The sequence below is a fragment of the Bidens hawaiensis genome, unplaced genomic scaffold (genome assembly GCF_021521415.1).
Source record: "Bidens hawaiensis isolate Kalapana, Puna unplaced genomic scaffold, B.hawaiensis_p1.1 tig00016386_1, whole genome shotgun sequence".
In the NCBI taxonomy this organism is placed as follows: domain Eukaryota; kingdom Viridiplantae; phylum Streptophyta; class Magnoliopsida; order Asterales; family Asteraceae; genus Bidens; species Bidens hawaiensis.
Genome location: NW_027492503.1, coordinates 141,222 through 166,572, shown reverse-complemented (window position 1 = coordinate 166,572; position 25,351 = coordinate 141,222). Strand labels below are relative to the sequence as shown.

The window sequence follows — 25,351 nt, the reverse complement described above, 5'->3', positions numbered from 1 at the left end:
TAAATAAGGACTGCAGTATGATTAATAAGGGTCTTGAGCTGATATTCAATTCAATGACTGTATTTCTCTGCTCCAATTTAAGTTTAAAGCTAAAATGAGTGTTAACTCCTGATCAGGCTTATCTAATACTCATAATAAATGATTACTCGGCCAAGTGGGAGAATGTAAGATTAAATATATAATTATATATATTTATATATGGCCATTATAATCATTTATATTATAATAAATCAAAATATTAATTATACCTAATTATATATTAGTTTGGTAATTGTTGATGAGTCATATTACCCTTACTAACTAATAAAGGGTTTCCCCTTGGGTGTATATATAGAGAGAAATTAACATCATAACTTAATCTCTCACACATAAGTAAATCATGTGTCTCCTCTCTCTTCTAAACCGGGTTCTTAATCTCTCAAGAACCCTAACCATCCTTAATTATACATCCTAAAGGGGAACTCGATCAAGATGGCAAGCATGTCGACTACATCATACCCTACTGCGATTACTACTCTTCATGCTGTAACATGTTCATAGGTTTAATATTTATCATGTTTTTTATTACTTACATGAAGAACTGATCAACAGGTTGTTGTTAGGTGGTGGTGGTGGTGAGAAAGCAGGGTGAGAGATGAATGCAATGAAAAAAAAAGGGGGGGGGGGTGAGAAGGAATTGTTTTAATGGAATGGGATTTCATATGTAATGAATGATTCCATTCCATTGAATAAATTATAAACATATTGTTATATATTTGAATAATTGTAAATTATGTATCTATATAAACGGTTGATTTTACATAAATTTTATGTTTGTGTAATTAAATTGAATCACAAACACATAAGTCAGTGGCTGACATCTGATAATGTTAAAGTAATCACTCTACTGGTTGATAGTAGATTGATTAGTATGCGTATAAGTTTATGGATGTATTTTGATTTATTATATTAGGCTGTATACAGTTGCCCACCCAACGCATCCTATGTATCATACATGAAATTGTATCGCTTAAAATTTTCATGTAAAGTAATTCATTTTAAAGTTTTGAATGCATTCAATCAGAAAAATCAAAACCTCTAACAACCCACTGTCGTCTCATATGCCACGACGTCTTGCCCTCACCCCTCGGAGCCATCATGATCACTATCATTATGTCCACTCTCAGTTGCCAACGCTATTAAACCCAACCTCACTGTCTCATAGCCATGTACCAACAACAATGATAAGAATAACATAATAATAATAATTATTATTATTATTATTATTATTTAACATAAAATATTATACGTAGAAAACTAGAAATGAATGATAAAAAAAGTAAAAAAAATTAAGTAATAATATAATAGTAAATTGAAGGGTTTTATATATAAGCAGCCCCTGAATATCCATCCTCGGCCCATGTTTGGCAGCAGATATAACAGCAGCCCAGGGATTCCCGTTTCGTGTTGGCCACTCACACCCACTCCTCAAGATCCGCAAAGGTGGATCCATTTTCAGTTTTCAACCCTAATAATCCATAAACAGGATACTACATCACTACACACATTGACTTATCAACTATCTCTTCTTTCCAGCTTTAGTTACTCGATTCATATAATATACCACCAGTAAGTTGTAATCTCTCCGTCTTCTTCTTATCCATCACTGTTTAATTTTCATTTCATGTTGATTGCATCCGCATTTTGAAATGGCGTTACTAACAACAATGTTGGATGTCTTATGCCATAGACTTACAATCTGTATTCATTCATTTTCTTCTTATTTTGTTATATTAAAAATAAGCTTAATTATGTGGAAAATGCGAAAAGGTTAATACTTAATATTACTTGGGGTTGGGGCTGCTTGTTTTTCCTCATAAGCTCTTTCTGACGTTGTCTGAGCGCAAGCAAACGTTTTGGTTTTGTTCTAATTCCGCTAATAATAATAAGGGAGAGATCTTTTGCTTTTTCAACAGTCGTTGTTGAAAATGACATCATAAGCAATTTTATTTTGGCCCACAAAGATCAACCTTCACCTATAATGATTTTATTTATTTATTATTGCAATTAATGTTTTAAGAAAATGCTATTGTAAATTATAATCTTCTTCTTGTTGAACATTAGAGAAGAAATATGTTTATTTAAAAATAAAAACCTGATCCAAAGAATTTGGATCATTCTTTCATATCGCATCGATAACCAAATTAATAAAATAAGGCGCATTTTGTCCCAACCAACTACTTCCAATACATTTAAAGATTTTAAAAATATTTGATGAACGAACACATTTGGGATGGATTGTTGAGTAAAATTTTGTAAAAAGTGTCCGTAGTATGGTGTTGACTGATATGTGACTTATTATCCGAACACATTTATTCGCATCATAATAAAATATATAAAGAATATAATAGATGAAAAATGTTAAAAGAACATAAACTGTTAAAATTATAGTATTGTAAAAGTGTAATTGAGTATTTATTATTTTAAGTCGAATTATTAGTTGTTTTTTAGATTGCATTGTGGGTAATGGATAATGAGTAACATGTATAATAAGATATGAGATTATCAAAACATTGCCAAAATGTTTTACTAGTAAAATCTTTTTTTACTAATATATTTTAGTGTTGGTTATTACCAAAATATTTTATTAGTAAAATCCTTTTTAACAAATATAGTTGAGTGTTGGTTATATGTTTTATTCAACATTGGAAGTTGTGGTATCCTTTTGGATATATTTTCTTACCCACTTCTACAAACTTTAATAAACTATTTAACTATTATTCGGTGCTTTGTCACATTAGTGAGTATATTTATTCTGTCACCAACCCACGTGTATACACTATATGTCTTATGTGTGTGTGTGAGTCAAATCCCTAATTTGCCCTTGAAACTTACATTGAACTGTGTACACTATTTTGACTACTGATAATACAGTTTTCTGTTGGAGTCACGTTATTTTCCTTGTGCTTGTTTTTCTTGCCGTCCTCAACATTCTCTTGTTTTTGTTTTGAAGTGAACTTTTAAGATCTTGATTAATTGTTAAATCTTAATCACCATTTTTGTCAAATATTCTGCAACATTGAGACTCACTTTTGTTCAAGAAAGTGTTTTATTGATAAAATTGCAACTTTTTTATTTACTTTTTCAAAAATACAATCTTTTTTATTCGATTTTGCCTCATGGGGTCTTTCCGCTTGAACCCCTTTTGATGTTTCACTTTATAGTTGATGGGCTTTCAAGATTTTGGTTCATCAGTCATGTGAGTCGCTGTTTCTTGGTTGCTGTCACTTGAATCTTGATGTTTTTGTCATCAGTCTTTTAACCCTCTTTTTGGTTTAGTAGTTGTTTCCAAGAAAAATGCTAACTTGTATGTGTTTTATTGCAGCTGAGATCTACATTTAGCTTGTTTCATCATCTGCAATTTCAAGAGAATCTTGATTTTTGAAAAGGATGGATCTTGGTGATAAAAAATGTTGGGGAAATTCTAAGGTATGCCCACCAGATTTTGGAATTATTGGTTTGTATATTGCAAAATATTGATTTTTTTTGTTGTGTTATCATACTACTGTTAAAATGCAAAACTATGAAGAAAATGATTATATGTTTGTTGAACTGTCTTTAGAAGGATAATTGGAGGACAACATTGGTGTTAGCTTATCAAAGTCTTGGTGTGGTCTATGGTGACCTCAGCATTTCCCCAATTTATGTTTATAAAAGCACATTTGCAGAAGACATTCATCACTCTGAAACAAATGAAGAGATTTTCGGTGTGCTTTCGTTTGTTTTCTGGACTTTAACTCTCGTTCCTTTGTTCAAATACGTGTTCATCGTTCTTCGAGCTGACGATAATGGCGAAGGTAAACTTAAGTTTATTATAGTAATTAGCATTTCAGATCGTTAAAGAGTAACACTATTTGGCTCATTAACCAAAAGTCTAACGTGTGTCCAAAACATGCTACATTTTTGTACGGGTCAAAAGGAGTCGAGTTGGATTAACTCAAAAACACTTTTTGTCAAGGTTCTTTGATTTTCTAATAAATAGTTATATTCAAATATAATTTTGAAAGTTGTATAGTTTGAGCAGAACGATTTTTCTTGCTAAAGAGGCAGCATCCCTAAATATGTACACCAGCGTGTCTGTCACATCATATAGGTCATGTAATGTCATATGGGTTATATGATGTAAAATCAAGTCTACACACCCGGGCCTGTCACATCATATGTTCTGTAGGGGTAAAAATGGTCATACGAGCCATATGAATTTGCCAGTGGTCACGTCAGTCATTTTTGTGTCAGATACATGCCGTATGATTTGGCCAACACCATCTCATACGACCCATATGACCATTTTTGGAATTTAAAATGCCTGTGTGAATCATTGACAAGTTAGTGCTTTTTTTGGACAAGCCTTTTTTTTTAAATAACTGCATTTAGTTTCCAGAATCTAGATTGAAGCATGTTATTGATGAATCTATAGGTGGAACATTTGCACTTTATTCGTTAATATGTCGGCATGCTAGAGTAAGCCTGCTGCCAAACAGACAAACTGCCGATGAATCACTCTCAACATATAAGCTCGAGCAACCTCCAAAAAGAGAAAATGGGTCAAAATTCAAAGAATTGCTTGAAAAACACAAAACTTTGCATACAGCTTTACTAATTTTAGTCCTTCTTGGCACTTGTATGGTAATTGGAGATGGACTACTCACTCCTGTTATTTCCGGTAAAACCATATAACATTTTCCAAACTTATGAAATATCTCATTTAATATTTGCATCATTAACAAATTTTGTTCAAAATTTCAGTCTTTTCTGCTGTTTCTGGGCTCGAGCTATCAATGTCCAAGGCGCACCATGAATGTGAGTGTTAGATTATTAATACAATATAATTGTGTTTAAAGCACATTTTAAAAGTTCTTTTTTATTTACAGATGCTGTGATTCCGATTACCTGCTTCATATTAGTGTGCTTATTTGCAATACAACATTATGGCTCACATAAAATTGGTTTTATTTTTGCGCCAATTGTGCTACTATGGCTGTTATGCATCAGTGGCCTCGGGTTATATAATATACTCTACTGGGACCCATATGTTTACAAAGCTCTTTCGCCCTACTACATGTACAAGTTTTTAAAGAAGACAAAAAAACGAGGATGGATGTCTTTAGGGGGCATTTTATTATGCATTACAGGTAAAACTTCATGAACTATGTATCTTTTGACTTTTGAAATAAAATCTGATAATTTCAAAATTCAAACTTTTTCCACTTGTTGATAAAAATCTTGATAATTGAATTACTCTGCTAACACGTACTGCATTTAGAAAGAAAAAAAAATGTCAACTTTGAATTGGAATGGCCAAATTCAAGATACCATGTGGGGATAACTTATTAACTTTGCTTGCAGGCTCAGAAGCCATGTTTGCCGACCTTGGTCATTTCTCGTATGCTGCAATTCAGGTACCTTTAAGATTCTTGTATCACATTTTGTGTTCGTTAATGTTTTTTATTTGGCATTGTGGGCATATAGGCATGTAAACGAACCAACATTCAATGAACTGCTTGACATGAAGTTCGGTTATGTTCGTTTATTTAATACACAAACAAACATGAACAATAAAATTGTCATTTACTTAAAAGAACGAGACATGTGTTAACGCTCATTTACGTTCTCTTATGTTCGTTCATGTATGCTTGTTTGTTGATGTTCGTTTGTTTATATATTAATTAAAAAAAGTTTAGGCTCACTACAGTCTAAGTCTAATTTTATGAAATTAAGTATGAATCGTTACAATTTAGTGTAGTTTTATTAACCTTTTAGGCCTATCAGGTAGATGGTCTGGTCAGATGGCCCCGTGTACTTATATTTGGTGGTCGCTCAAATATGTTCCTTCATCTATGCTCAGTTATGTTTGTTCATTTTTGTTCGTTTAGGTTAGTGAACCGTTCAGTTATAGAGTTAATAAACAAACATAAACGAACACAAACACGTGAATTTTTTTAACGAAAGAACACGAGCAAGAAAGATGCGTTTGTTTAGTTGATCGTGCTCGATCGTTTATTCGATTGAAGTCAAACAAATGCACATGAACATGCATCGTCCGGTTCGTTTGCATTATGCGGGACTGGGATTTATGTTGTTTATTCACTTTTTTTTTGCAGATTGCCTTCACTTTCCTTGTTTATCCAGCACTAATCCTAGGTTACATGGGGCAAGCCGCTTATTTATCAAAACATCATCAAATAGCACACGACATTAGTTACTATGTCTCAGTACCAGGTATTCTTCTTTATGAGGTCATAAGTTTTGTTACTTTTGTATAATAATTGCTTATATTTAATAACATGATGTTGAAACATATGCAGCAAGTGTAAGGTGGCCCGTGCTCATTATAGCCATTCTTGCCTCCGTTGTCGGGAGTCAAGCAATCATTAGTGGAACATTCTCAATCATTAACCAAAGTCAATCACTTGGTTGTTTTCCAAGAGTTAAGGTTGTTCACACATCTGACAAAAAACATGGTCAGATTTACATCCCGGAAGTCAACTGGATTCTCATGATCCTATGCATTGTTGTCACTATTGGGTTCAGAGACACCAAACATATGGGAAACGCTTCAGGTTGGTGACAAAATTTTGTTCTCCCTATTCAGTCAGATTTACTACCTTTTGAGTTCATAATATTTGCAAATTTAGCAAGTTTTTGAGAGAATTTTGCTTTACAATATTCAACTTTATAAGAGGTATTATGATAGTAACAACTTGATGTCAAATTTGTGAAAATATGAATGTAATTTGAATTTGAAAAATAATAGGTTTGACCTCAAAAGTCAGAGTCTAGAGCAGAGGTGGTTTTTGACCCGTTCGCTTATGAATTTGTTGATTTGAGCTGTGTTTTATCTCAAACAGGTCGAGTAAAGAAAAATAACCGAGTTGTAATAGTTGCGTTTGTTGACTTTTTTGCAGGGCTAGCGGTTATGGCTGTAATGATGGTTACAACATGCTTAACATCGTTAGTGATTGTTATCTGTTGGAATAAACCGCCAATTTTAGCCCTTTGCTTTTTGCTGTTTTTCGGTTCGATAGAGTTATTATATTTCTCGGCTTCTTTGGTCAAATTCCGTGAAGGTGCTTGGCTCCCGATTCTCTTAGCGCTTATTCTAGTAACGATAATGTTCATTTGGCATTACGCGACTACCAAAAAGTATGAATACGACCTTCAAAATAAGGTCTCGTTAGAATGGCTACTAGCTCTAGGCCCGAGTTTGGGTATCTCTCGGGTCCCTGGGATCGGGCTTGTATTCACTGATCTCACCTCGGGAATCCCTGCAAACTTCTCACGGTTCGTAACTAATCTGCCCGCGTTTCACCGTATCTTGGTGTTCGTGTGCGTGAAATTTGTGCCTGTCCCGTTCATCCCTCCAGCCGAGAGGTACCTTATTGGTCGTGTGGGACCCTTTAGTCTTCGATCGTATAGATGTATCATACGGTACGGGTACCGAGACGTTCATCAGGATGTTGATTCGTTTGAGACTGAACTCGTGAACCGGATTGCTGATTTCATCCGTTATGATTGGACCCACCCCGAACCGGAACCGAGCACCGTCCCAGGCCACGAAGATGAGTCGACTCGGTCACCAGGAGAGTGTCGGCTTGCGGTAATCGGGAACGCAAACTCTTTTGAATACGAGGATAGTTTGCAGCAAGTTAGTGTGTCGGGTAGTTTTCAAACGGTGGAGAGCGTTGCTGACATCGTGGATGACGTGGAAATGCACGTGCCAATAAAAAGAAGGCACGTGACATTTGCGGTTGATGATGATATTTGTGGTTGGCCAGAAGACTTGCAAATGAAGGAAGAGATTCAGGATCTGTTGGATGCTCAGCAGAGTGGGACCGCGTTTATACTGGGGCACTCGCATGTTAAAGCAAAACAGGGGTCTTCGGTTTGGAAGAGGCTGGCGATTAATGTCGGGTATAATTTTCTGAGGCGGAACTGTCGGGGACCGGATGTGGTGTTGAAGGTGCCTCCGGTGTCGTTGTTGGAAGTTGGTATGGTTTATGTTGTATAAAACTTATGGTTACTGATTATATGGGTATGGAACTAGCTTTTGAGTTAATGTTAATAGAAGGCTCTTTCTTACATGCTTTGTACATTTCTTTGGGTTGAAAGAGCTTTAAATTTTGCTATAATAACTTGTATGTTGCTCTAGATTCACCATTTCAGCTTAGATAGAAGAATTCAAGCCTTGGTTTTTCTTTAAAAACCTATATGTTATTTATACAAGTGACGTGGTTGATTTGGAAAATATAAATCGTATTAAAAATTTATTTAGAAAATGTCAAATTAGACGGTGTTCTACTTGGGTCTAATTAGACATCTGATTTTTAGGTTGAAGAGGTAGGTCCCAGCAGAACCCAGTTGGACCCGCAAGACTCACCTTGAAGAGGGACGTCTGCGAAGAAACCAACTGGATCCGCAGGACCAACCATGCTCAGAGACGTGACGTCCTTACGCGCAGTACGCAAGCTGTTCCCGCAGGAAATGCCTCCCAATGGTGAAGGACTCTGCCTGTTCCCGCAGCTGCGGATACAAGCCATCAGGGAAGGCCACCCGCGCAGCAAGGCTACACGCACAAGGCACTTAGCTCTCAATCACTCAGTGTCACCTGAAGGAATGAGCAAAGCCGGGAACAATCCTGCACAAGGGCGGGAGGGGGAATACTCCCGCCCAAATAAGCCAGTCCGTACGATACGGGAAGATCTTCTGTACTGTACCTGACGAGGTATGGACAAAAGATCTGACTAAAGATACGACAGCTTATGGACAACAGTATGGCGAGCGGCATGCTCCTGTACTGTATGTCACTATTAGCCGCTGCCTACTCACCAACTCCTGTCATACCACGTGCATAGCCGGCAGTTGGTGGAAAGGGAATAGTACACAGCAGGCCTGGTCACTATCAGCCGCTGCCTACCCACCAACTACCAGCAGGGCACGTGCGTAGGCCACTGTTGGTGGAACAGGAATACTATTGCAGCCGGCCACACCTCCTTGGAAACCTACCTTCGGCTATAAATACCACAAATGGTATGACCATCTCATCTTATCATATCTTAACATATCTCATCATATTATACCTGATATCTGCTCTAGCAATCTCTTAATATACATTTATATTTAAAGAGCAATCTAGTCTGATTCTCACGCCGGAGGGTGGTCACAAGGAGGAACCCCCCCCCCTTCTCAGTGACAAGCTCACGGTGTCTGTTTTGCAGGTTATCAGAAGAACCATCTTTACCGGGTCTAACCCCTCGTGGGAAACATCTATCTAACCCCTAGGTTATCCGTAATCTGCCCGGGGTCCGGTTAGTGTTTCTTCATTGGCGCCATCCGTGCATAAAAGCTAGAACTTCATTTTTCTCCAGTTTTTTCAAACTTTTGGAAAGATGATCAAAGAAATTCCGGTAACCACAACCCCAGCTACTGGGGGGAATACCGGCTACACAGTCTTTACAAACACTACCCCGGTTACCCAAGCCGGGGCGAGTGAAGTAAATTATACGAACACTAACCCAGTTACCCAAGCTGGGGCAAGTGCAGTAAATAATCGCTCACTGGGATTCACCGATACCCAGTTAGAGAAACGAACAAGACTCCCCCGCCAAACACTCGATGAAGTTAAGGCATGGGCGGAGGCACGTCAGAGGGAATTCCAAGCTGAGTTGGACGAACGCTTGCGTTCCGTCCAACAGGCTGACGAATTCGAAGAATACTTGGACGATGACTCGGAGGAATCCGACTCCGACGCAAACCCTCGCCATAGGGCAAAAGGGAAGCGTAAGGAAACGGACTCCCAACCGAGAAGGCATTTTGGAGAAGCCTTCAAACCAAAAAACACAGAGGGAAGTCCACGTGACTTCTCCAAAACATTCAGACCAAACGTTGCAAATGCGGGAACGTCCAAATTTGCAAGGGACATTGCGGAAGCAATTGCCCCAAAAAATGCCAAACAAATGTCCAGCATAGGCACATATGATGGTATATCTGACCCAGATGATCATTTGAACAGATTCATAGCGGGGGCAACCGTCAGTAGTTGGACGGAACCTACGTGGTGTTACATGTTCCAAATGACACTTGTTGGGGCTGCTAGAGCGTGGTTCGATCGTCTACCGGTCAACCACATCTACGACTGGGCAGACTTCCAACAGAAGTTTAGCCAACACTTCAGCCAGCAAAGAAAGTATACCGAGGAGCAATGGACAATCCTCAAATGCATTCGAGAGGAAGATGAATCTTTGCTAGACTTCATCACTCGCTTCAACTCGAAGAAGCTAAGTCTGGGTAACATTAGCGAAGATCTTGTTCGCGCTGCTTTTATTCAGGGCGCGAACGACCCAGAGCTCATCCGCACCTTAACGGGTAAAGATGGCATGCCATCCACATGGGATGCCATCATGACAGCAGCTAAACGCTTTGCGGAAACGGAGAAGCAACTGGGTAGAGATCTCCCACAGAGCACAAACCTCTACACCCAGAAAACAAGAGAAGACAACGTCCTTACCGCCCGATTAAACAAAAAACGGAAGCTAGGCATTTGGCAGTCAAGGGTAAACTTTGACACCTCATCCGGCTTGCAGCATCGGTTAGGCGGAAGGGATAACGTACAGTCAAACAAGAACTCCAGATGGACGCCGCTCACCAAAAGCGTCACCGAGATATTCGCTACTGAGGAGCTCCCATGGCCAAAGCCTCAAATAATCCGACATCGTCACAATGCTGATCGGAGTAAATACTGTGACTTTCACAGGACAAAAGGCCACAACACCGAAGAATGCATAGACGTAAAGGACATGGTCGAAGCATTTGTCAGAGATGGGACGCTCGCGCACCTCGTGGCGCAATGAACGCTGAGCAGGCTGATGCGTGTAGAACCCCAGCTGGGGAAAACACGAATAAAAATTCCAGCTTCAATGTGGAGACTACATGCTGCGTAAAGAACGAGATCCCGAACCAGATGCGTATCGGCTCGATGGCACTCCCATCCCAACAACATGGAAGGGAGCTCAATTACACAGTTTGCATGTAGATCAATTCCAAATTTGTAAAGAAAAGGCCAAGAGCCACTTCTAATGGAAATGATTCTCCTTAAAACATCGACGCTGATGATTTTACATTTATACTTTACGAATTATCAACACTGATGCCGGTTTTCACCGCATACACAAGTGTGAAAGTCGTTGCATGGGGAAGGCGGCAAAACCCGCATAAACCCAAAAAACGGCAAACCTTCACGCAGGTCAGTTGAAGGGGAAAAGTTCAGTCCCACTAAATGAAAGTGCCGATCTATCCGCATGAATCATGAGAGGAAACTGAACACTAACCTATTAACAACCGCGCGTCGAACGGTTAATTTATTCAACACGGATATGCCGGTTTTCACCGCATAAATACGTGGAAAGTCGTTGCGTGGGGAAGGCGGCAAAACCCGCATAAACCCAAAAAACGGCAAGCCTTCACGCAAGTCAGTTGAAGGGGAAAAGTTCAGTCCCACTAAATGAAAGTGCCGGTCTATCCGCATGAATCATGAGAGGAAACTGAACACTAACCTATTAACAACCGCGCGTCGAACGGTTACTCAAAACAGAATTTCTAACAAAAGGATGAGGAAAACCTACACGCAGGTCAGATATAGGTAAAGTTTAGCCATCCTACTAAGTGCAAGTGACGGTCCTACCCGCACAATCACGAAAGAGGAAGCAAAACTTTAACCTATTATCTACCACGTTCAAAGGTTAACTTATCCTAAACACTTAGAAATTTCAAAAAAGGATGAAGAAAACCTACACGCAGGTCAGATATAGGTAAAGTTTAGCCATCCTACTAAGTGCAAGTGACGGTCCTACCCGCACAATCACGAAAGAGGAAGCAAAACTTCACACCTATTATCTACCACGTTCAAAGGTTAACTTATCCTCAGAAAAGATGAGGAAAACCTCCACGCAGGTCAGATGTAGGTAAAGTTTAGCCATCCTACTAAGTGCAAGTGACGGTCCTACCCGCACAATCACGAAAGAGGAAGCAAAACTTCAACCTATTATCTACCACGTTCAAAGGTTAACTTATTCTACACTTGGAAAATTGCTAATTTAAACTAAAGTATGCAAGTCATATAACGTTTATAAAGCAAGGAATCTAGAGAAAGTAGCGGTCTTACCCGCACAAAGATTTATATTTCATAATATTCATTACATGAATGGCCGGGTAACTACCCGCCTACAAGAAAATAAATCTATACAAGCTAAATCTATCCTAGCAGTGGGAAGGGATCTTCAGGATCAAGCTTCAGGGCCACTTCCACTTGGACCAGCACCATCAGTAGATCGTGGCAGTTCAAGGAAAGCTTTAAGGATAGCTAACCCATCATCAGCAGCAGCAACTTGATTCACCTTCTCCACCACCGAATGCGGGAAGGCGGCGTACTGATTCACTGCTTGGTCGTAAACAGCTTCAGTATCAACATTGTACAAAAGGAAGTTGGAAGGCGGGATGCCTTTCTCAACGAACCCTAGACCAAGCAGGAAGCCGACCATTTCCCCATCCTCGTGAGAAGCGTTGAGGGCTGCGCTCATAGCATCATCATAAGAGGTCTCTGAGAAGACCCGATGCACAACCTACAAGAAAATATACAAGTATCAAAACATTTTCTATCTACAAAGAAAAGCGTAAAGAAATGAAAAGCATACCTGAGACAACGCTTCTCGAAGAAGCCATTCTTTGGCAACCAAAGCTTCTTGGAGGGCAGCTTGAGCTTCGTTACGGGCGCGTTCGGCTTCACTCTTGTTGAGGTTGGCAAGCAACACTTCTTTAGCCGCAGCCTCTTCGACGCCCTTTAGCTTCCGCTCAGTATGGTCAAGCACCCCCCCTCTGGTCCAAGATCTCCTGGAGCTTTTTGGCGTCTTCCATCGCCAAGGCATCATGAGCCTGCTGGAGAGCCTCTAATTTGGCTTTAAGCTCTTCATTCTCCACGCGTAGAGGCTCAGCAACAGCTTCAGCCTTGGTGGCCCTCTCGGTTGCGTTCCTTGCAGTTTCCTTAGCCAGCCGAAGCTGTTCATTAACAGCTTGGGCAGCCTTGGAACGGGCCTCGAGTCAAGCCTGAATTTCAACCTCGAGGGCCTTGAAGGCCTTCTCCTTTTCCGCAGCCACTGCGGAAAGCCTTTGGTTCTCCTCCCGGACAGCCCGCGCCTGAGCCACTTCTTTAAGGCGAGCTGCTTTTAACTTGTCGTTTTCACGACAAAGCAGCTCGACGCGCGGCTGCATCCGGGCCAGGAGAACCCGAAGCTCATTGGTTAGCTTACCCTCCTGGTAGCTAGCCATGGCTTCCCCCAACGCACCCCTGGGAGCAGCGTGACGAGCCCATTCCACGCACTCCACAGGGGTGCGAAGGGTTGTTCCTCGGCGAATGTTCCATCGTGTAACATACACTTCATTGGAATCCGACACTGCAAAAAACATAAAGCAGTTAGGAAAAGATGATAAAGAAAAAATATATATAAAATGGGCCAAAAGAACCCTACGCACCTGTAGGGTCAATTACAGGCCGATAGCCGCCAAACCCATCACCTGAACCCAAGGGAAATCCATCCAAGAGGTCAGGCAGATGGGAAGGAGGCAGAGGTTGGCGAAAAGCCCCATGCATACCTGACGGATCGGCCGTCGTTGCCGATGACGGAGGCATGGTAGAAGCCGCCGCGGTCGCTGCCGCGGAATCCGCAGCAAAAGTAACCGCCGGCTCGGTGAAAGATGCGGTAAAAATAGCACTCACAGCCGGCGGTGACGCCATCACAGCTGGAACAGTCGGCTCAAAGGAGTGAGCAACTGAACCAGCGGAAGCAGGCGCAGGCGCCTGGGTCGTCGCCTCATGTAGGCTGACCGGGCCTACCGTCATTGGCGGGGAGGTACTCCTCTGCGCTCCACCCTGGAATGCGTCAACATCCACGCCTGCACAAAGAAGACAAGTGTTAAATGATATTAAACTATGAAGTGAAAAGATAAATGAAGTTTGTACTTACGGGTTTTCTTGAGCCTAAAGGTACGGAGAGGCGGGGACGAACCCGATGGAGCCGGCCTCTTTGCGCCGCTCACCGTCGTCTTCTTGGGCTCTCCGGAGGTGACAGTCGCAGCCTCCGGAGCGGTGGTCTTATCACCACCGGGATTCCCCGCCACCTCTTCGCTCTCGGTCTCCGAATCAGACCGAGGCGCCGGATCGGCAGTGGAGGCCACCTTCTCCTTCCCCTTCCCGCCGGCAGCCTTCTTCTTCCGCACCAACGGAGGACCATCTGCGGATTCCTCATCAGAACATACGATTAAAGGAATTCCAGCAGAGGTTTCAACATTGAGGGGTCGATGGTCGAATAGCGCCTTACCTGGCCGCCTGGCGCTAAGGATCTCGTGGCCTAGCGGATAGACCTCCACGAACCGATCCGCCGTTTGTTCTAGGATGGGCAACTCGTTCTCGTCTAGAGCGCGAGTACCCATCCGAGCAGGACCGTCAGCCTCCCGCGGGTTCAGGAGCGACTGCAAGTCGTTCCCCTCTGAAATAAACAGGAAAAAAGTTAGAAGAGATTCTAAATCAACAGAAAGAAACAAAGCATACCGTAAGGAACAGAGTTCGAACCGTATTCGAGGACGATTGGGATCTTATGCGCATCCGCATCCTTCCACACCCGGCTCATCCCCAGCATCACCATCCCGGACTCCGCAAACCGGTAAACCGGAGATTGGACTCGGGATATCTTCGAAAACCATTCCGCCTCCTCGTAGTTGGAGGCGTGAAGGCTGGGAAGTGCTTGCCCGTTCTTAAATTTCATGGCAAGGGGGATGGCGCGAGCGGAGATGTAGAAGAACTCTCGCTTCCACGAGCGAAGACTGCGCTCGGTTGCGCAAATCTTCAAACCCTTAATCCGGGTTAACAACGTGTACCACCCCTGGATGCACCTCCAAGTGTAGAAGGTCATCAGGCGGTCAACATAGGGCTCAATGCCCAGAATCCGTCACACCCACTCGAAGTGCCGAATCTTGGCAATCGCCATCGGGTGCACCTCGGTCAAGTGCACACCGTGCCTCTCAAGGACACGGTAAACAAACTTTGTCAATGGGAACCTAAGATTCCCATAAACAAAGAATACAACATAAACCCCGATCTTGCCTCTGGGGGCATCATACACCGTCTGGTGGGGTTCAGGAAACTCAGGCTCGAGAGACTCGAGCATGAACTTCCTGACGATGTACTGATACAGATCGCCAGGCAGAGCACACTGGCACTCGCCAGCAGTACTCTTGTCATCGGCTGTAGATTCGAGATCACGAGACGACATCTTGCAAAAAGAAAGAAGAAAACGATTTCAAGAGAATGCTCGACTGAAAGATGAGTATTCGCCGGAAATCGTTCTTAAGATGAAGAGAATAGTGAAAGTATGGATTACAAAGAACCCTCTCCCCCTTTATATACTAATCGCAATTAATGCGATGAATTTAATGCGGAAGAGAGAGAAATTGAAGGTGCAATGAAACTATGACACGTGGCAAAAAGCAAGCTGGCAACAGCTGTTGACAGGACGCGTACCATTAATTTCGCGGCCACGCGCCCGAAAAATCGCGCCCACGCGCCTGAAAAAGCGTCTGGAATGACCATGTACTGTCACGTCACCATAACTTCCTGCACGTCCTGACACAGTCAGAAGAAACCGTCGCACGACGATTCAGAGGTTTGGACTGTTCTTATCCTTTCACCAACTCTTCGAATTTCAAAAAAATTCAAAAAGATTCAAAAGTAAGCGGGAAAATACCCCTTACCTTGGCAACCAAGTAACCGTAAGACGGATGCGGGTACAGTGTTAAGGCAAAACCCTTCACATACCTAGCACCCGCAGGGAATTGAAGCCAAGAATAACTTGGCAACCAAGTAACCGTAAGACGGATGCGGGTACAGTGTTAAGGCAAAACCCTTCACATACCTAGCACCCGCAGGGAATTGAAGCCAAGAATAACTTGGCAACCAAGTAACCGTAAGACGGGTGTGGGTACAGTGTAAAGGCAAAACCCTTCACATACCTAGCACCCGCAGGGAATTCACGCCAGGAATACCTTGGAAGTAAAGTAACCGTAAGACGAGCGCGGGTACAGTGTTAAGGCAAAACCCTTCACATACCTTGCACTCCGCAGGGAATTGAAACCAAGAAGGATCTTCTGGGCAATGCTTGCGGATACGGAAATGACATCCCCGCATAGCGGGAACGTCGAGAACTACGTTGTTTGAAGCTCCAGGATGGAATTGGTGGTTTTAACATAATTGATCACTATGTTCAAAACTACCAAAACCTCATGGAGAATCCACACAAGTGGGACTCAACGCTCCTGACTTGCGAGGAGGTTACAGACCTACCCGCATCATACCCAAAGATCAAGCAGAAAACTCGGGAATTTCTGCAAGTGACAAGGACTTCCGCGGGAAGAATCCCCATGGAAAACCTTAAAAAACCCTTTTCAAAACCCTTTGCTTAAGTCCAAAAGTTCACCTCATTTTATTAAACACTAATGAGAAGAACATTGGACTGGGGGGACTTGAAGAGGTAGGTCCCAGCAGAGCCCAGTTGGACCCGCAAGACTCACCTTGAAGAGGGACGTCTGCGAAGAAACCAACTGGATCCGCAGGACCAACCATGCTCAGAGACGTGACGTCCTTACGCGCAGTACGCAAGCTGTTCCCGCAGGAAATGCCTCCCAATGGTGAAGGACTCTGCCTGTTCCCGCAGCTGCGGATACAAGCCATCAGGGAAGGCCACCCGCGCAGCAAGGCTACACGCACAAGGCACTTAGCTCTCAATCACTCAGTGTCACCTGAAGGAATGAGCAAAGCCGGGAACAATCCCGCACAAGGGCGGGAGGGGGAATACTCCCACCCAAATAAGCCAGTCCGTACGATACAGGAAGATCTTCTATACTGTACCTGACGAGGTATGGACAAAAGATCTGACTAAAGATACGACAGTTTATGGACAACAGTATGGCGAGCGGCATGCTCCTGTACTGTATGTCACTATTTGCCGCTGCCTACTCACCAACTCCTGTCATACCACGTGCATAACCGGCAGTTGGTGGAAAGGGAATAGTATACAGCAGGCCTGGTCACTATCAGCCGCTGCCTACCCACCAACTACCAGCAGGGCACGTGCGTAGGCCACTGTTGGTGGAACAGGAATACTATTGCAGCCGGCCACACCTCCTTGGAAACCTACCTTCGGCTATAAATACCACAAATGGTATGACCATCTCATCTTATCATATCTTAACATATCTCATCATATTATACCTGATATCTGCTCTAGCAATATCTTAATATACATTTATATTTAAAGAGCAATCTAGTCTGATTCTCACGCCGGAGGGTGGTCACAAGGAGGACCCCCCCCCCTTCTCAGTGACAAGCTCACGGTGTCTGTTTTGCAGGTTATCAGAAGAACCATCTTTACCGGGTCTAACCACTCGTGGGAAACATCTATCTAACCCCCAGGTTATCCGTAATCTGCCCGGGGTCCGGTTAGTGTTTCTTCATAGGTCTACTATTATAAAACTTGTTAACTTAAAAATGTTCAAACATGTTAACACCACTCATAGTCATTGATTCTTTACAATTGTGCACAATCGCCGTTTCCACCGATCCGTCGTCCACCGTTGATACGTCTGCCACCATTGTCACCTGTTACCCCACCAACACCACCGTCGCATCGTCTTTGTCATCATTGTTGCCGCCACCACCAACCCAACATCACCTCATAATCGTCACCACTAGCCACCCGCAAAACGTATAACGGGTGAACCTATTTTAGTTCTTTTTTTTCTTAACCGTCTGATTTCAACCCAACTCTATTTTGACTAGATGTCGTTTAGACATGAAACTTATTGGTACTTTTTAAAATGAGAGCCCATTTTGCTTTGAACTTATGTTGATTGAAATCGTGTCACATAGCCCACCCGAACCGTTCAGTTTGTTATCATAAACAACAAAGTTTTTATTGATAAATAATAATGAATGATGTTTCATTCTGATAATCATCAGGTTATTTATACATATTGTTATAATTACGATCAAAAAATGAAACCAGGGCCGTCCGTTAGGGAGGGCTGGGTGGTTGACGGCCCCCGCCTTGACACCCTGTTAGGCTCGAATTTTTTTTTAAAAAAAATTATATGTTTTTTTATGAAAAACAATATGTATATTTATTGTTTAAACTCAATTACATAACTATTTTTGCTTAGTGGCAAAAGAGTATGTCTCTCAATTAAAAGGTTGTGGGTTTAATCTCATTTATGACATGTTTAAGCCTATTTTTATACAAAATTTTTGTACACAATCCAAATCATAAACAAGTATGTCTATTTAAAAATTAAATTGTTTAAACTAATAAAATATTCATTTTACTTTAGGCCTAAAATATTTTTTGGCTTCTCAGAGCCGGGCTTGTATGGAACTTGTTTATAGTAAATGAATTATAACTAGTTAATTATAATTAATTTGATTACAAGAATCTACATTTTTGAAGTGGTGTAAATTTGTTCCGAGCCGATCAACAGAAAGTAAGAATAGTACAACTCTCAATGCACATGTCACAATGCATTTGCCAATCCTCAAGTACATCACAGGACAAGCAAAATTGCTCCTCTCAATTTCAACAGTCAGCCAAAGGGCCACGTAGCATCTCATAAACCATATGTTACTAAGTGACACGTGGCAACCTTTGGATGGTCACAGTCTCCCAAGAATATCATAACCACCAAAAGTTTCCCCTTTCCAGTTACATCATCTCCACCCAAAATAATATATAACAAACAAATTAAAAGTTATGGGGTGTTTGAGATTGCTTATTTTCAGTATCTTATAACTTATAAATTTATTGAAAGGTAATAAGGTGTTTGAGATTGTTTATATTGTGAGAGGAAAAGTTTCATAAGTTACACTTTTGTAACCTATTAACTTAATTATAAGTTATAAGGAGGCAAAATAAGGAATCCCAAACACCCCCTTAATTACAGATTTTCGGTATATTAACTTTTAATAAATTTTAGATAGAGAATCAATATTAGATAGTATCTAAAATACTATAAAACTTCTATAGGTACTATTTTTATTACTTACTTAAACTTAGTATTAATTGTGGTTTACATTAAACACATACAGTTACTAACTCATAACTTATGCTAAAAAACTATTTTTGCCTATTTTCCTAAAAATAATATTCAAACCAGTTGTACACCATCCATGTACCAGTTGGATAGAAAGAATGAGCAGAGAACAGGTACTTTATTCTTGACCCGATTTGTTAGACTAGTTTCTATTGGTTTTAGGTTTTTAGATTTCTTAAATCGGGTGTCGGGTTCGTTATGGGTTCTTTTTGTTTTTGGACTAATAGGATGGGTATTAGTTTTCGTGAATCGGGTTGTTTATGAACCCAAACACTTTTTGGTATCCGTGAGAGTATGTTACAATATAAGTCATGGGATTCCACTAATACCCTGCTAACTAATAGGTCGGGTAAAATATGGCTTGTGCTGACTACTAGACAAATGACCTTCAAATGAGTTACAAAATGAGCCCAAAACATGTCAATATGACTATATTATCCAATGAATTCATATCTAAGATTAACAAATTATGTAAACCAAATAGCCAAATCTCGTAATTTTTAACGCATAAAATGTGTCTTAATTTTTGTAAATGGTTTGTGTTTGTAGTATGGGGCTCTTAGGAGGAAGATTGGAGGGACTTATAAAGATTTCTTCAAGTCATATGTTGAAGGTAAGTTACCCTATAATTTTAGGAGCATGAAACTAGGAATTACCTATTTTACCCTTATCTTGATTTTGTTATTTGGTTAGTGGATGGTGCATATGTTGAAGAAGGGTGGGTAGACAAGACATGTAAAGTGTGCAAGAAAGACACAAGGGGTGAGCCAAGACAAGTGGACAAGGCTGGAAGATATGTTCATGTGGCATGTTTGGAGAAGGCTAAATCTGGAAACTTTTTTACTAGGCTATTTTCTGGTTAAAGATATAAACTTTGGTTGTTGCGATTGGAAAATCAATAGTATATATACATCTTGAATTTACATGATGATTGTTAAATCGTGTTTATAACCTTGTAGTTTAATTCAAAGGGTGCCTAAAACAGTAATGTTTTAGGTTTTTCCTTATGTTCAGTACGGATTTGTGTTTACAATTATATGAATTATGAATGTTAGACAAGACCAGAGGTGTTTTGCCCTCAATGTGATGTTACGACGAGAGCACCAAAAACTTTTCACTGACTAAAATATGATCCATGGTCGGGAGTAGAGGGGAGCTATAAATCCTTTGATATCCCGACTGGATTTTTTTTTTCAATTAATGAGTTAGCTAGTGTTATCAAATCTCCAAATACCGTCAACGTAGTAGTTGAAAGCATGTAAAATATTCTAAGTCAGAAAAGTTATAGTTTAATCATGAGCATCACGTGTAACAACTCTTATATCTTTGTAAACTATGGTTATCAAAAACCGACCTTGACCTTTTCAGCCTAACCATTTAAATTTTCATATATTTTTTTACTTGCAAATAGCATACTAATATACACGTGAAGTTTAAACTTATTAAATTATGTTTTTCCTACAATATTTTATCGTGTACTTACCCACTGGCTCACCGGGAGGCCACTTGACTTGCATACAAGAGAATTCATAACATTCCCTTTGTAACAATTCGTTTTGTCATCCAAAAAACTGTTTAACAAAGTCATAATGCACTTTGTAATAACTCGAAAAGAGTAAATGAGATAAAACTAACTTATCTTTGTTTACCGTTTACCCTTGAACGATTAATAGGAGAAGAAATGATTTATTTATTTTTTTTAGGTAAGTGGGCTTTGGTCGGTTTCTAATATGTTATGTGTGGGTCAAATTCCCAATTAATTTAATATTAAATTTTAATAATCAAGAGTATTTCAGTCATCTTATATAACTCAACAGATTTTTCAATGTCTAGCAACATCATGGATTGCTTGTGTTATCTATTCGTGAACACTGAATATAGTTTACTCTGGCGGACAATGGATAACCAAGCCCACAGTCAACAACACTCAACATGCTTGTTTATACAAAAGTTTTGATAAGTATGGTAAGTTGGTAACTTTTTTTTTTTTTTTTTTTTACAAAAAAGGTAATAAAATAAATAAAAAAAAAAATACACGAATGTTTGGAAAAATTCGCGGGAAACCACGAGAGGCTTTGGCGGGAAAGCAGCCCTCCATAAGTGTTAGCGCGGGAAGCAGCCACCCGCACAGACTTCTTCTGGACCTCTTCTTCTTCTGTTCTAATTCTATCGAATGCGTGCGTGTGTGAGAAGCAGCGAGACATAACAGAAGATGGTGGGACGCCCGTACGATTGCTTGGCAAACCCTCTTGGAGCCGTCCGGTTCACTTTCGACAAGGCCGTCTCTTCCGGTTCAGACCCGGCTTCTTTCGACCGCAACGATTGGGGCGTCGCCGATCTGTTCCGCGAGTTTCTGTTTGACAACGACGGATTAACTCAGGTAGGGTTTATGAATTTGTATTTGTATTATTTATATGTCAATTCTCTATATTCATTTTGTAAGGGTTTATAACTTATTTTCCACATATTGTATTAATTAATTATTTTATATACATTTTTTCATTATTTCTTTAAACGAGCCAATGCTCTGCTCGAGCTTGACTATGTAGTGTGAAATTAATACATACAAGTCTAAAATTGTGAACTTTAAAAAATACAAGGCTTCTTAAGGCTCGGGCTTGATAACTAAATGAGCTTTATTTGAGGTTGGGGCTCTATAAAGCCTGCCTTGTTTCGAGCTTTTTATCTATCCTATCATGAGTAGTTCGCGAGCAGATTGGCTCGTTTGTATCCCTAAATTCAATTGGGTTGATTTTGAAGGTTATTAACGTAATTTCTTTGTTAATTGATTATTTGATCACCATTTGATATATTTCTAGGTCCCAATGCTGACCCCATCAACGGTTAAATGGGTTCAACCAAACTCTTTAGTTCGATTTCGTGGAATGATACAAGACATGTTGGGTAATGAATTCTATGTTGGTGCTTACAAGGTATTTTTTTTCCTGAATTTAACCTCTGATTAAGATTATGAATATGTTTTTTTAGTATATTTAATTCTTATTAATTTGGGTTCATTTTTTCGCAGAACAATGATACATGGAATACCAATAAGTTTACAGATGTTTCTCAATTTCCCATGGGTTCTTCATCTAACACGCGCGTCTGGGAGCGTCGGTTACTTTACTGTGTTCCTGTAAGTCCAGTTAGGTTTATCATGTATGCATTTATGATGTAAAACTATTATTTACTTTTTTTTTTCATTATAGGTTCCTGGTCAGAATTCATGGGTATATGCTACTTCTGATGGTCAGGCAAATACATACACCTCGCCAGCAAGCCGAGAGAAGCGACAGAGAGACGACTGCTCTGTTTCTGATGAGGTGGAGATGCAAGTATGTTAGAATCTATGTTAAAAGTTTTTTATATTTGTATGTTTTTAAGTAGACATTATGAAAAAGTTTAAAGCTTTACATGTTTGACATAAGTTTGGTCAATGACAGGACTCGAATAATGAGATACCCGAGTCTCCAAGTGCTAAAAAGATGGTGAGCTAATAGTCTTGTTTTCATATATCAATTTGATTACTTTGTATAAGATGATTTTATATTCTGTTTTAAGATTTTAAATTAACTTGATGCAAATATTTATTCTTAACAGCGAGAATGTGGATCTGTTCTACCGGAGAGCATGACCGAGGGTACTCATTGTGGTATGATTATGGTGCCTGATTTTGATAATAATGATTTTCCCTGTTTAGTGAAGGTAATTTTATTTTTCATTTTAATTTAATGTTAAACCATCATACTTTATATAAAATTCTATTAAGTGTTTATTGACTTATTCTGTAGATATACGACACACCAGAATCTGACTTGAAGCTAAATGATGTCTTTGAGTTTATCGGTGTCCTGACATTTGACACTGATGTTAAAAATGATAAAAATGGTGAACATGAACTGGAACATTGTTTTGACCAAGAGGAATTAGTCAACCTACCTCCTAGCAAGGTCAACACTCATCTCTATGTTTAAAAACATATATGAGTTTTATATTTTATTACACTTAATGGGCTAATACATTATAAATATGTTTTCAGGTTCCTCGTCTTCATTGTCTTGTACACCGAAAGCTTTCACCTGATGATTTGATTATTAGACCACCAACAATGGAGGTAGATGAATTTAGTTATATGATTTTGTTTATTCATTTCAGTGTTTAATAATCAAATAAGTAATATTAATTCAAGCGTTGTGATCTTGCAGCCAAAACCTCATTTGATGAAAGAAATACGCCAGTCTCTTTTGCAGCATCTTACCGTAATTCTTGGTGGTGATGATTTAGCAGCTAATTTTATATTATTACATCTATTATCAAAGGTAATCAGTTATAACCTATTATATCTTTATATGTATATGCATGTGTATATATATACACACACACACAATGACACAAACGCGCATACACTTTGTTTTAACTTAACAAGAATTGTTGGTACAGGTTCATCTAAGGGTAGACTCGATTGCAGTGGGGAAATTATCACTTAATCTCACCGGTTTTGACAAGTCGAGTATATCGGTGTTCGGTAACCGAATTAACGATGCGTTGAAAAACCTTATACCTTTCAGTCAATGTATTCCTCTCACCGTGGAATATCTTAATACTGCTTCACTTGCACCAGTGAAAGATTACCAAACAAACAGGTAACATAACATAAAAGCGCGTATACTATCTCATACTGTTATTAGTTTTCCATTATTATAAATGTATAATTAACTTTTTTGTGTTATCATATTTGCAGACTCGTGCCCGGGGTTCTTCAGTGTGCAGAGGGTTCACATTTTACAATAGACGAGACACAGTTGCAATCAGGGACTTTAAACAGTAATGGTGTTGAAAACACACGGTTGCTTAAGGATCTAATGGAGTTTCAAAAGGTATGTATTTTATTATTTTTTTGTGAAACTTGTATTTGTTTATATGATGAGTTTGGAAATAATTACTATTTTATTTTGTTTCCAGTTGGAGTATGATTTTAAGTATTATAAAATGACGATGGATGCGGATGTTCGAATTTTAATTCTTTCTGAAGGCAAATCAAACATTTTACCGGCTGATATTGTTATCCCGTTTCATCCATTGTCTGTGGGTTCTACAATCGTGGATGAACAAATGTTAAACGCGTGGAGATGGTATTTGGCTACAGTTAAATCATTGCCACATTCTATTGTGGCTGATATGCAAAAGGTATATTACACGTGAGAGTTGATTTTAATTTTTACTGATTAATTTGAAACGTCTAAAATAATATTAATGACAGGTGGTAGAAGATGATATGGTTGCAGCAAGACAGGTTGATCGAAGCTTGGGGACCGAAGATTTTAACAGGTTTAGTACTTTAGTTTTTAATTTGTTTTGAGTTTATACGTGTTAATTGTGGATTTAGGTGATGATATTGGTTTATGTAATTTCGATTTATAGATGGCTTACTATGGGGAGGCTAATGGGGGTGAGCTTTGGTGAGACATGTTTGTCACATGAACATTGGCAAATGGTGAAAGAAATGGAAAGGCTAAGAAAAGAAAGGCTTATTAAATGAGCGTGTAGATGATGGTTAGGTTTTGTGGTTGATGGTTCTTGAAATGTAGCCATTGTTAAAGAGTACATGACTTCTCTTTAATTAATGGCTTTATTGTATCCTAATATTTAATTTCATTTTGAGGCTTTCATTGTTACATATATATCTTGTTACTATTCTTGTAAGTGGGTTTATAAAGCTTTCATTGAGGTTGAGCTCGGTTTGCTTATAACTTAAAGGAGCACGAGCTTAAGTTGAGCTTAGCTTGTTTTGAGCTATATTTCTAACTCGAGCTCGGTTCACATATAATTGTTTGAATACTGGAAATGTATCTAGCCTAAAATTTAACTCCCCAAGGTTCAAAGAGATTAGAATATAACAGTAACAAATTTGTTTGTTAATTTATTGCACTACTGCGCTATACGTTCTATGAAGCAAGTTTTTCTTTGCCTTACGTTCTTACACCCCTCTAAGCGAAAATCTTTAATGCTCTCTAGCGACGTAGTTGAAGTGAAGTCGTGACCTTTAAATTAGTGATGACTTTGCCATGAGTCCTCAGACGCCTTTGCAACGAGCTTTTTGGTATAGCCCAACAGATTAACCAACCTTTAA

The 25,351-nt window shown here is 39.8% G+C and overlaps 3 protein-coding genes across 6 annotated transcripts; all 3 read left to right on the top strand.

The window, feature by feature from the left end:
• Nucleotides 1–2,751: 2,751 nt before the first annotated feature.
• LOC143551407 (potassium transporter 2-like) lies at nucleotides 2,752–8,269 on the top strand. 2 transcript variants are annotated; one of them, XM_077041854.1, is made up of 10 exons: nucleotides 2,752–3,238; nucleotides 3,365–3,468; nucleotides 3,602–3,836; nucleotides 4,457–4,702; nucleotides 4,786–4,839; nucleotides 4,911–5,171; nucleotides 5,386–5,438; nucleotides 6,141–6,258; nucleotides 6,345–6,599; nucleotides 6,945–8,268. In XM_077041854.1, the coding sequence occupies exons 2-10, from the start codon at nucleotides 3,430–3,432 to the stop codon at nucleotides 8,045–8,047; spliced, it is 2,364 nt and encodes a 787-aa protein (XP_076897969.1). In that variant the 5' UTR covers nucleotides 2,752–3,238; nucleotides 3,365–3,429; the 3' UTR covers nucleotides 8,048–8,268. The 2 variants fall into 2 exon arrangements, with proteins under 2 accessions (XP_076897969.1, XP_076897970.1); XM_077041855.1 differs by lacking the exon at nucleotides 2,752–3,238 and having other exon boundaries at nucleotides 3,253–3,468; nucleotides 3,605–3,836; nucleotides 6,945–8,269.
• Nucleotides 8,270–19,314: 11,045 nt separating this feature from the next.
• LOC143551393 (uncharacterized) lies at nucleotides 19,315–20,319 on the top strand. Its single transcript, XM_077041839.1, has 3 exons — nucleotides 19,315–19,334; nucleotides 19,771–19,834; nucleotides 19,915–20,319. Exons 1-3 carry the CDS (start codon nucleotides 19,320–19,322, stop codon nucleotides 20,082–20,084), a joined length of 249 nt encoding a protein of 82 aa, XP_076897954.1. The 5' UTR covers nucleotides 19,315–19,319; the 3' UTR covers nucleotides 20,085–20,319.
• Nucleotides 20,320–21,376: 1,057 nt separating this feature from the next.
• On the top strand, nucleotides 21,377–24,877 carry LOC143551391 (mini-chromosome maintenance complex-binding protein-like). 3 transcript variants are annotated; one of them, XM_077041837.1, is made up of 14 exons: nucleotides 21,377–21,601; nucleotides 22,041–22,154; nucleotides 22,250–22,357; nucleotides 22,431–22,544; nucleotides 22,665–22,709; nucleotides 22,822–22,926; nucleotides 23,013–23,171; nucleotides 23,261–23,335; nucleotides 23,427–23,540; nucleotides 23,662–23,864; nucleotides 23,963–24,098; nucleotides 24,184–24,408; nucleotides 24,482–24,549; nucleotides 24,643–24,877. In XM_077041837.1, the coding sequence occupies exons 1-14, from the start codon at nucleotides 21,434–21,436 to the stop codon at nucleotides 24,758–24,760; spliced, it is 1,752 nt and encodes a 583-aa protein (XP_076897952.1). In that variant the 5' UTR covers nucleotides 21,377–21,433; the 3' UTR covers nucleotides 24,761–24,877. The 3 variants fall into 3 exon arrangements, with proteins under 3 accessions (XP_076897952.1, XP_076897951.1, XP_076897953.1); XM_077041836.1 differs by having other exon boundaries at nucleotides 22,431–22,556; XM_077041838.1 differs by lacking the exons at nucleotides 22,665–22,709; nucleotides 22,822–22,926.
• The last annotated feature ends 474 nt before the right edge of the window (nucleotides 24,878–25,351 follow it).